The sequence below is a fragment of the Urocitellus parryii genome, chromosome 4 (genome assembly GCF_045843805.1).
Source record: "Urocitellus parryii isolate mUroPar1 chromosome 4, mUroPar1.hap1, whole genome shotgun sequence".
NCBI lineage: Eukaryota > Metazoa > Chordata > Mammalia > Rodentia > Sciuridae > Urocitellus > Urocitellus parryii.
In genome coordinates this window covers 177,922,600-177,935,208 of record NC_135534.1, presented here as the reverse complement: position 1 = coordinate 177,935,208, position 12,609 = coordinate 177,922,600, and the positions used below count along the sequence as shown (strand labels likewise).

General features: G+C 36.6%; 1 protein-coding gene across 3 annotated transcripts in view; it reads right to left on the bottom strand.

Moving 5' to 3' along the window:
• Positions 1 to 12,512, bottom strand: part of Ncbp1 (nuclear cap binding protein subunit 1) — a 34,868-nt gene extending 22,356 nt beyond the window's left edge. The window contains exons 1-6 of one of the 3 annotated variants that reach the window (XM_026414852.2): positions 12,191 to 12,512; positions 5,798 to 5,886; positions 5,183 to 5,283; positions 3,278 to 3,434; positions 865 to 972; positions 392 to 513 (exon numbers count right to left, since the gene is read on the bottom strand). In XM_026414852.2, coding sequence (XP_026270637.1) covers positions 392 to 513; positions 865 to 972; positions 3,278 to 3,434; positions 5,183 to 5,283; positions 5,798 to 5,886; positions 12,191 to 12,224 — 611 coding nt within the window. In that variant the 5' untranslated portion in view covers positions 12,225 to 12,512. Of the gene's footprint in view, positions 1 to 391; positions 514 to 864; positions 973 to 3,277; positions 3,435 to 5,153; positions 5,284 to 5,797; positions 5,887 to 12,190 lie in introns of those variants that run through there. The other 2 variants (XM_026414860.2, XM_026414869.2) reach the window with 2 other exon arrangements.
• Positions 12,513 to 12,609: the final 97 nt, after the last annotated feature.

Below are 12,609 nucleotides of genomic sequence, written 5' to 3'. Positions count from 1 at the left end.
TTGTAATACAGATGCCCAAACCTCTCTCCTAAATAACACAATTCACTAGGTCTGAGAGTTAGGGTCTGAGAATTTTAAGTAACTCTTATGCACACTAACATTTGAGCAACTATTTTACTAGAGTGTTTATACCTTTTACAACCATTTATAAAAGCAGCTTTTTAATAAGCAACTCTTTTGCACTGGTAGAGTATGCAAACTTATTTGCTTATTTTGAGGTCTGAGTTTTACAATAGTAGTGAGATTACCTAGAGAATGCCTTCAGAAACTCGTAGCTTTCTTAAGAGATGAAACTCAATTGGTATTCCTAATATAAAATATCATACATTTATTATATTAGTAAGATATCCTTTATCTAAATAGCAAAGAGTACTATGAGCTATGCCCTTACTTAAGATAGCTTTCAGTGTTGGCAAAGATGCGGTCCATCTCTGCATCTTTCTTTTCGTACAACTCCTTTCCAACCCAGGGCAAAGATGACAGAAATGCATACACATACCAATCCCGTCGCACCTAAAGAATTTTTAGAAAGGTAAGTTTAAATATGTGCTAGTAAATTTTCATTCATATCTTATTTATTTTAAAATGAATTCCTATAGAAGTTATTTAACAGAGTTTAAATAAGACATTTGGCTCAATCAGAGCATTTCCAGATATTCTAATCTTAGTAGACAGAATAATTTGAATTAACATACAAATGTCAAGGGCACCCATCAGTATGTCAGGTGACTTACCTTTTGATTAAGCATTTATAGTGTGATCATCTTCTGTCATTACCTTTTATTTATTGCCAAAGGGTTACAAGTGAAAAAATTCATAACATAGTACTATAGGGACAAGATTCAGCATATGTGTTGTTCTTACCTGAGGTACATCTTCTTCCTGAGTTACACTTACAAAGTTTTCAAACATGGCAACCATTGATGGGGCAGCAATCACATGACAATTCACAAGATCAGACAAAAAACGGACCTGTTGGGGCAAACAATTTCTGCTATTAAATTTCAATGTCCTTCATAATAATTACAAAATAAGCAATCTTGTATAGTCTAAAACCCAGTTTGAAAAACTATACCCCAAGAGCTAAATTTAGCCTACTACCTGTTTTTGCAGAGCCTGGGAACCAAAAAGGCTTTTAGATTTTTAATACTGGGATGTGTGTGTGTGTAGACACAAATTATATGAAATTCAAATTTCATTACCCATAAATGAACTTTTATTGGAACATGGTCAAGTTCATTCAGTTATTTATTGACGGGTTGCTTGTGTGTTAAAATAGCAGAGTTGAAGAGTTGTAACAAAGAGACCATGATGGACAGGAATCTGAATTTATAGGTTTCCATGCTATTACATTAAGAACCCAGACTGTAAAATATTCTAGCTACTTTAACCTACAAAATTTCCTTTTCTGTTTGGCTATGAACAATTTTCATTGAACTATGGAAGTGGAAATTATTAAAAATATTTATTGGGTATCCTTGTGTGCTACTCTTAAATACTATTAAAGATTCTGTTATAAGGGACTCAGTCTACTGATACAAGCACAATCTTAACACAGAGGTGACTCTTAGACTAAAAGGTAAATTTAAAAGTACCTTAGGAACATCAATAAAAGGAGCAGGGAAAGGCACCATAAAGGAGGTAATAGTTGTGCTACATTGTAAAGGATGTACTATTCTAGTGGTATGCAAGGAGGGAATTCCAGGCAGTGAGTTTAAAAACAAGGTGTGCCCAGGGATCTGCAAGTAATTTTGATAAATATGGAGAGGATATGGGAGTTAAGGAGAGAGAAACAAACTGAGGCAATCATAAAAGATCAGGTTAAAGAATATGAAGTTTAATCTTTTTTTTTTTTTTTTTTTTTTTAGAGAGAGTGAGAGAGCGGAGAGAGACAGAGAGAGAATTTTTTTAATATTTATTTTTTAGTTCTCGGCGGACACAACATCTTTGTTGGTATGTGGTGCTGAGGATCGAACCCGGGCTGCACGCATGCCAGGCGAGCGCGCTACCGCTTGAGCCACATCCCCAGCCCCTGAAGTTTAATCTTACACTGATGGATGTCTAAGGTTTTGCTTTGGTTTTTGTACTGAAAATTAAACCCAGGGATACTCTACCACTGAGCTATATCCCCAGCCCTTTTTATTTTGAGACAGGGTCTAAGCCATTAAGGGCCTTGCTAAATTGCTGAGGCTGGTCTTGCATTTGTGATCCTCCTGCCTTAGCCTCTTGAATTGCTGAGATTCAAGGAGTGCACCATTGTGCTCAGTCAAGGGTTTTTGATTATGTGCCCAGTACAAGATTTTGATCTCCAACATGCATATTTATTTATGATCATTGACAATCTGTTCTAAGTATTAGGAGGGCTTAATTCCATTCCTATTAAAGATTAACACGAGTTCTAATATTTCCTTCCTTCAACCAATGAATAATTTTGTGCACAGTACCTACTGTAGACCACAGGTAGAAAATGAAGTTTTAGCTAGTGATTAAGATAAGCAAAGCCTAGTTATAGAAAGATGACTTTGGTGCAAGCATAGAAAGTAAACTCAAAGGCAAAAAATTTAGATGCAAAAACTTCAGTTAAGAGGCTATTAAGAGCATGAAGGCATGAAATATGACAGAAGGCCCTAGAGACAAAAAAGGGATGGATTTCAGATCATTTTAGGAGGCAGAATTGGCAGGGCTTAGAAATACTTACTGTAACAAGGCAAGGGAAGAAAAAAATTAATAATTAGTTTTCCAGAAGAGTTTCCCAGCAGACAGTGGCCACTGTGAGTTGGGAGAGGAAAGAAGGAAATGGGGTGTAAACAATACATTAATTTAAGGAATTGCAGGTAAAGTTATCTTAAAGGCTATACAGATAAAATTTGGGACAGAGGTCTGGAATTCAGAAGAAATGGTGAAGTTAAAGATACGGTTCATTTCTGGGGGTACTGTCAAAATTAATTTGGTTTATAAAGCTCTAAGAGTGAATAAGAATGATTCAGGAAACAAAGTTGAAAGGAAAGTGAGGTCAGAATCCTTAGAAACACAAAAAAATTAAGGGACAAAGGAAAATGATCATGCTGCAGGAAGGTCACCATGGAATCAGAGTAAATAAAAATATGCTGCTAGATTGGGTACTGTGTTCTGTAGTACCTTTAATGAGAATGGTTTCAAAAGAGCAGCCAATGGGGTGAATAGGGTCCTGTATCTCAAGAGAAAGGATAAATTGGTTATAGCTCACCCCTTCCTTCCATTCTGACACTAAGTCATAATGTACAAAGTAATAACTTACCAAATATACAGCTTCATTATAATTGTTTGCTTTCAATGATTCTTTAAGTTGACGAATCATGGCTTCTACAAATTCTCCTCCAAAGTTGTAATTCCTGGCATTTAGCAGTCCAACTAATGTTGTATAAATTGTCAGCTTCTCAGGTAACAGACGTGCACTGATTTGAGAACCCGTACAACAAGAAGACCCCAAACAATGGCATTGTTAAGTTGTTGAATTTCATATAAACCTTTTATCATCCCATTAACTTAGGAATGAGATTTTTAACTATGTTTTTAAACCAACTTCAGAACTGTCATACAAGTCATTGAGAAGAGTTGCATATGTGGCCCAACAATTTTTTTTTCTGATTCTAGTTAATCCAAGAATTAAGAAAGTAAAACATGCTGGGACTGTAGCTCAGAGGCAGACAACTGCTAGCATGTGCAAGGGCTTGGGTCCCAACTCCAATAAAAAAACACACAAATACACACACACACACACACACACGGCAGAACAGTTTCACTGTGAAATTATCACCCTGAAATAAAAATACTAGACCAGTTTCTCTTCAAATGTGTTTAGTGGAATCGAATAGCAATTCCACATAAAATGGTTTCCATGGTAAAGTATCATGAAAATGCCGGATGAATCAAGTTTCTTTAATACAGAATCATTAAGGGAACAAAGCATTCTGAGTTTCTAAAGTTAGCTAACCAAATGTCATGGGACTAAAATTCTTCGCTTATTTAAAAAAACAAAAAAATTAAATGAATTTCAACTAAGTTCCTATCAGTTAAACTGTAGAATTCTTAACATGGTAAACTAATATAGTTAAAATTTTGTTACATCTCAGTTACTTACTCCAAGTATGTTGCTTTCATTAAAGTTAATTCGATAAAGTAGCGAAAAGGATCATAATTTTAAAAAAGGATTAAGAAAAGCAAACGCTGCTTCCTAAGTTTGGCAGTCTTTAGAAAATAACTCAAAAGAGAAGCAAGTAAAACTCATGATGGTTCAGCAGAGAAAAGATTCTGATATACTTTTATGTTTTCCTAAGGTACTAGCCAGAATATTAGAGACAATTTAGGTCTTAAGAAAATACTTGTGTTGACAGTAAGCCATGCTCCCCGAAGACCTCTCAAAGCCAAAATTAAAAAATAACACTGCCAAGCAATACCAGCTCAGACTTAAACATGAATTCCAACAGAGTTTAAAAAATAAATGCTATTTGTCTCTGTAAAAGTAATTTCAAAACAGAAGGTTATCTTATGGATAACTGTAGCAAAATGATCTTCTTAATAGTTTTTTAATCTAAGAATATGTCTTCCCAAATATTAAATGGATTCTATTTAAAAAAGTAAAAATCTAACTATACTTTAACTAAGAGGTTTAAATGAAAACCACTGATAGTTTCACTCTATATATAATTTTTAAATTTAAAAAATGAGTTGTTAGCATTTAAGAATATTTTAAAATAACCGAAATAACCTAATTCAGAGAAAGATTATGCTTGTTAATAGCTTCAAAAAAGCATTTTCAGTCTTCCATAAAGGGCTATTACTTGTTCTCAAAATTGTTTGGTACTTCTGATTTTAAAAAAACATAAGCTAAATTCTGTTTTATACACATATACATATGCTTTTAAAAAATAGTCTCTGAATGAGGAAGCATTTACTTTATTAATGGAAGTCAATTAATGATTCTAAAGTTCTAAGTAACAAAGCATAAGGAAAATGCTCAATCTCAGTTCTATTTATCCCTTAAAAAAGAGTTCAAAGGCCCGAGGTAATTTCATTTGTACAAATTTCCCAACAGAAAGCCAATGATATATGGAATATAAACACATCTTTTGAACATTTCCCAAAGCATTTAAGAGTAGATAATACATTATCACCTGGATTCATAAATCTTTTGCATACATACACTGTACAAAGAAGCCTTAAGATCTTGCTCTTGTAGTTAGGAAGATCAGCTTCCAAAACACCAGCCAAGCCTTCTAGGTTGCTCTCCAAAGAGCAGGCACTCTGTAGAGGACATCACATTAAGTATCTATCAACTACTCACCAATGAGTGAATTAAAATAAAAATTTTCTAGATGACTATAAATCAATTCAGGTAGTTATTTGTCTTTAGAAATCCACAAAAAGAATGAATGAAAATTTTAAAATATGCAGTCTAAGGAGAGTAAGTAATAGAAATGGAGAATACCATAAGCTCTATTCCATCTTACTAATTCATTGTGTGACTTTAGGAAATTAGTATCATTAAGGATCCAGGTCTAATTTAGGTCATTTATAAAGTGAGAAAACTACTTGCTAGGTCCCTTCTAAGGACTATCCATGAAAATCACTAATTACCAAAAAATCAAAATAATCTGCATCCCATGAGTTTCAATATGCATTCATTTTGGGATACAGAGGCATGGCAATACAAGACTTGCCTAAAACTTAAGATCTTCCAGTTTTCAGTTGCAGAAATTAATCAAAGCACAACCAGGAACCCAAACCCACTGTAGCCTGTGCCTATCATGGTGCATACCTTTTCTCCTACTTTGCATATTAAAGATTCCAAATGATCTTCAGTTTCATTTGCATCAGAAGTCTTTCTCCTTTTGTGTGGCTGTCCACCTATTTCAGCAACATAAAAATATTTAACATTACATGATGAATCTGCTATCACAAATTTCATTTCATATTTTTAGTCTTTAATCTCTTATACCAGACTCTACTTTTGTTTTGACCTGGAGTTCAAGTTCTTATCTGATCTCCATTTCTAACTATGCCACATTAAGCAAGAGTCCCCATCCCTAGGGCCACCATAAATCATAACTCCAGGAGGCAGTATTTATGCTAAGTTGTATAAAAAGCATCCATGGAACTACACAACGCAGTAGCCATGTCCATTTCTGTGTACGGGCTAGAATGGCATCAACAACATGCTATACTAGTAGTCAGAATGCTCAAGTACTGCTATTTCCATTCTTTCAACTTTAGTTATTTACCTTGTTTACTGATCCTCAGTTGTTTATTCCTAGCACAAGTAGAGTAGTATTGTTAATCTAATAATGTAAATTAATTATTACATAAACTGTAAAGGTGAAAACTAGGATTAATGCTTTGGAAATTTTTGGTTAAAAGAAGAAAGCTGTGGGGGCTGGGGCTGTAGCCCATGGCAGAGCACTTGCCTGGCATGTGTGAGGCACTGAGTTCAATCCTTAGCACCACATAAAAATAAACAAATAAAATAAACAACTACAAAAAATAAAATAAAGAAAACTGTGGTATAAAGTTGGGGAAAGAGAAGATAAAAATTTAAGATTTCTTTAAAACTTTATCATTCAAAGATCTGATATACTAAGGTGAAATCATTACTAACCATCTGTCCTGTTTATTGCTGAAGAATTCTAACCTAATGAAGCTGTGCTACAAATCAACTTCAAGCTCTGAGCAGACTATTGTTCAGATTTACCTTTGTTGCTAGTGATTTCTTACCATTTTCTTTGAAATCAAGAGAGGCATCTGAATCCTTTTGTGAAATACATTAAGACTTAAAAAATTAAAATAATACCATTGTGTATGAAACATAATTTTGTTGCTAAACAACGTTGACTAGTCAATTTTAAATTTAAAGTTAATTTTTAACTTCCAGCAATTTCTTTATTAGGACAGCATAAGGACAAGGAAACAGTCTGTAACTGTGCTGGTAATTTGTCTTAATAATGAACACTTACAGTTGGATACTGGGTTACATAGAAGACTTATATATATGTGTACAAATTTTATATGTATGTAAATGTATATTATGCATATATACATTTACATATATGTATAATTTTGATTTTCTTCATACCTGAACATCTAATAGAATTGAACTATTCTTATAGAGTTTATAATCCTCACTTGCCTCTGGAATATTTGGTTGAAAATATATGGTGCTTCTCATAAAACACAGCCCTTAAATATTCTGTTTGGGATGTTAAAAGTCTCTTCAATGACTGAAATAATCTTCAGATACCATACGAACTTAATTTAAATGAAATCTACTACTGTCCTGATAGCTAGAGGGATGTATTATAAAAGGGTACATACAGTGTTTTGACTTCCTATTTTCTTAATTTCCATTATGATATGGTTTGATTAATCACTGAATATAATTTTCAAGGAATAATGCCACAAAAAATATAACATGGATATAGAGGGATAGCTGAGAGGTATTCCTGGAGATATCTGCCTGTGTAATATTGTTCACTTGTATGGCACAGAGGGATCAGAGACTCTGACTCTTAAGTAAACATTAAAACATCTATTAAAAGCTGACTACCTAAAAAACGAACAGGTCTTTTTTCCCCAAGATTCATTCACTAGGAAAAAAAATTGCCTATTTGACGCAATGTTTGCACAAACTGTCAGTCAGGATGTTAAAACAGCCTCCTTCTGGAGCAGTGCTTCTCAGTTGGGTAGTAATCTCCAGAGAGATTCTTAGTTTTCACAGCTGGTAGAATCCAACTGGTATCCGTGGTTGGAGGCTAGGGATGCTGCTAAACATTCCACACTGCAGAGGACATCGCCAAACAACAAACAATCCCGCCCCAAATGTCAATAGTGCTGATGTTGAAAAACTCTGTTCTAGAAAGCAGAATTTACTAGTAGGATTCTTCAGTGAAGTTGAAGGAATGCAGATGCTGTAAACCAGCTAAATGAGAACAGTTGTTTTTTATTGTTAGTTTTTAAACCTTAACCACACTGTTCCCTTCTTTCTGGCCCATTTAATTTGCAAACATTTTATCCCATCTCCACAGCCTTCCTAACTTAACTATCTGCCTGGCTTGTCCAGTTTGGAGTCATATCTTTCTTTAAACCAAACTTCCCAGGCCCTCTTATATGCTTGACAAGGGGAAAAAAATGCTAAAGGGAGAGAAGGAAAAATTGTGAGGAACAACGAGAAAATGCAGGTGCATAGTAATCTCTCTCAACTACAAATCTTTTCATTTCAGCTAAATAAAGGTTAAGAGTTAACTGGAGAATGGGAGGAGGCAGAAGGTACAGAGGAAAGAGACATCCCACTTTGATCTGATTTTTCAGAGAATATGGTGAAGGAGGGGGGCCTACAAACAATTTGAATTTATAGACCAGATACTGAATTCAGAACAAAACCTGGGTGAGAGCAGAGAAGTACCTTAATTAAAAATACCATTTGGGCAATTAGCTGATTTTTTTTTCATGTACCCTCAAGAAAACATGTCTACGGTAGCTCCAAAGCAAAAAAACAGATTTTATAGTAAAACATCACTACATAAAAACCTTATAATGTATGTTAAAGTTATATACTGCTACTTCACTTGGATGGACTTGGCTAGCATAGAAATGAAAAACTGTTCTTTATTAAAACCCACGAAATAAATTTTGCCCAAATAAACTAGTAGGCAATCCTGTTTTATTTATCACTACTTCTACCTTTGGGGGGTGGGTGTTGAGGGGTGCTGGGGATCAAACCCATACAAGCTTGGCAAGCACTCTATCTATGAGCTATAATCACAGACAGCTTCTCCATCCTAATCTTATATGAATACATTGTACTACTTCCACATTCTTATTAGAATTACATGTGCTACAAAAAATTTTGAACCCACAAAGTGGAAACCTTGTAAAATAAAGTAAATTTTTAAAAATTAGTAAGCAATATATTTTGACCCTGCAGGTTTTGTACAGAGATAACCAGCAATTCTGTAACAAAGTATATTCTTCCTCAGAATAACAACTTCTTCACTCTATTCATTTTTTCTTTCATAATTAAGTAAAAAAAAAAATCAGTAACTGTCTAACTCTAGGTCCAATGGTTTTTTTGGCAAATTTTGAACACTCTAAATCCATTCAAAACAAAACAAAACAAATGCACTTAATACCTATTAAATGCACATTCTACAGTAACTGAAAAGCTTCAGAGACATTTATAAGGAATTTAAGGAATGAGTTAGATTTAGCACTGGACTAATATCTATATGTATTATTTCATTTAGGATATCCCTTTCCTTGTCTATAAATTACTACATGAACTTCATTATTATAGTGGTCTCAACCTGTCTCCATGATAAGCTAGTTTCAACAAAGAAATATTTTACAATTGTCCCATAAGGTCTGAAAGGGTTTTGACGCTCTGCTATTTCTCTGCTCTTATCTCTTGTAAAGTCCACCTCATTCACTCCATTCTAGCAACACTGGCCATTCTGCTATTTGGTGAACATGACAGGAATGTCCTAGACTTAAGGTCTTTGAACTGAAGAGTTCCCTTTGTTTGGACCACTGCTTTTTCCCAGAGCATATGGCTTTCTCCCATATATCCTGCAGGTACTTGATCAGATGCCATCCTCAATAAAGTGACCATATTATAATACATACTTGTTTTTGTCTCTCCATACTAAAAGGGAAGATCCAGCTTTATATTGTCTACCACTGTATTACGAGTAGTTGAGACTTACCTGGCAAGTCCTAAACTGACTGACAATACAGTCCATCCAAGGTGTTCCTGTTCCAGGATATCACTCCCCCTCCCACAGACCAAAATTTGAGGATGCTCAAGTTTCTCATTAAAAAATGGTATGGTATTTGCATATAACCTATACAACATACTTTAAATTATCTCTAGATTAATACTTAATACAATGTAAATGCTATGTAAACAGTTATTATACTGTATTATTTAAGAAACAATGACAAGGAAAAGAGAATACACATTCATTACTAATACAGTTTTTTCCCAAAATATCTCTCAACCATGGCTGATTGAATCCAGATGCAAAACCTGTAGATGCATTGGCTTACTGTACATAGTCAAGTATGTGGAAAGTCAGAGTGGTCAGTGACTGTTAAGAGCTGGTAAGAGTCCAACAATGCTCAGATACATCCATTTAATTCTGATTGAAGTAATTCCTACCCTACTTTTAAAAGCATTCTATAATAGTTAAACTTCCTTCTTATTTAAAAACAAATTAGTAGATGCCAAAGTAAATTTAAGAAAAGCTTCCAATATATTTGATTCAGATCACTGTTAGGGTAAACCATAGTGGATCATTATACAAATTATGGCAATTTACAAAAATCCTAGATTTAGCATATTATTAAGAGGAACTTACTAACTGCCTCTCCACTACTAAACTATTCAACATAATAACCTTTGTTTAAGGAAGGTTATAGACCTCTATAATAATGACCTTCTTTACATGTCTTTGTCTTATTTACTTGGAAGATCCTATATGATCAAAATGAATAATGATTTAGCTTCCAGCTGGAGTAAAAACCCCTGCAAGCCTCCTACTAACCAAAGCAAATTATTTTCCACATATTCACATTCCGATTTCCAGATTACCCTCTGGTGACATCTTCCCTCCCTTTAGGAATGCCCTACAAGTGAGATGGACATAATGGATCGAGAAAAGAAAACATCAAATAAGCAAAGAAAAGGGGGAAGAAAGGGCTAAAATTTCTCTAAAACACAAGAGATTACTTCAAACAGATAAGTTTTTGATTAGGCAAATACATAGCATACACAAACTATATTTTCTGTACCTTGTAAAAGAAGCCTCATCTTAAAATTCAAAGGATCAATTACACTTATACAATGGAGAAAGCCCTGGACTTGCTCTTGCTGCTGTAAGAGCACTGATAATTGGGTGTCTGATAAGAAAGGCTGGGCTAGAATATTCTCTCAAGTCCTGCCCTTGCAGAAATCTGGTGTTTCAGTGCTAAAACTAAATACATGTGATTCTGCCTCTATCCCTAACTGCCTCCACAGTTCAGGAGAGAAAAATGTTAGTGGAGAACACATTCAATTTAAAATTTCAATTCTGTTTTTTTCTCTTACTGTATCTGCTAGAGTTTTTATCACTTCTGAAGCATTAACAGATAATAAATAGCTTGGGTACATGGGTACATGTATTATTTCATTTAACCCTCACAAAATCAGAAGAGATAAATATCATTACTTCTGTATTACAGACTAAAGTTTAAGGAAGTTATACAATCTGGGCAAGATCACAAAGTAGATAAATAGCAGGGTCTGCCTTTGACCTAAATGCTCTGGCTCCCAAATCTTGCTTCAACTATTTTGATACACTCTCTTTAAGGAAAAAACACTAAAAAGAATTACTCTTTACTTTCACTCCTTTGTATATGGCTGTGTGTTCTCCACTGGTTTTAATGCTTTACATAAAGCAAGCATTTTCTCTGTTTAAACTAGCAAAATTATTCTTAATTTTACGATTACAACATCATGACCTTCATAAACACAACCATTCCAAATGGTCCTGAGAACCTCTGGTCTTCTGTTAGTTTTCCTGCACTCTTTCTTACACGGGAAAAACATGCTTAAGACTAATCTAATGTAACTACATGGGTTCGTTTACTAGTGATCTGTTGGGTGTGGAAAACAGACAAAATTTTCTCCCTTAAGTTTAAAAGAGGGCAAATCACATGACTAACAGGTGTGGAGTTGGGACTGCATGCACTTCATCAGATCTCGGTCAAGGTTTTGTTCCTTTTCTTTCGGTGAAGTCTTCGTGAACCTGTTTCACGTGCAGCTTTGAGGGTTTAAAACAAGCACTGGGTCTTTGGGTCCCCGACACTGGCCATAAGAGGCGCGGCAGCCCAGGCACGGGTGCACTTCCTGATCCTCGGCGCACGGCCAGATCCAGGAGTCCTTAGAGACCAAGGATCTGTTCAGGGACTTGCCAGGCCTCCTTTCCCCACGGGGCGGGGAGTTGGCATAGCTGTCCGAGGCCGCCCAGGCTCAGCCGCGCGGTGCACACCCTTCCCTCCAAGGCCCCCGGAATGCGCACAGGGGGACGGGCTTCCAGTCCCTTCCCACAGACCCAAAGACCAATTAAGCCCAACTCAGCTCCACTGGACGAGTCCTCGGCGGCCGGCCGAGGGCACTCACCATCGTTCTCGTCGCTGTGCCGCCGCCGCGACATGCCGCCAGCCCGTGCGCTGCCGAGCCTAGAAGCCGGGCGGGAAGCGCCACAGGAACCGTCGGGCCGCCGGCCGGCGTTGAGGTCAGCAGCGAGGCACGCGGAGAGGACGGCGCGCAGGCGCACTCGCTCCCGAAGGCTCACGGAAAGCCCGAAGGGAGAGGCTGCGGGTGAGCGTAAAGCCGGCGTCTGGAGGCTCACTGGTCTACGGGCGTCCGGTCCGCACGCATCCGCCCCCTCGGGCTTCCTCCGCGGCCGGCGGCTTCCCTCTCCCGCCTTCCGCCTAGTGTCCTTCCGGGCCACGCGGAAGAGGCCGCCGCTCCAGCCAGCCAGAGCGCGCCGGCCGCGAGCCAAGCCTGGGGATTAGTGGTGCAGGGCCCGCTCAGTC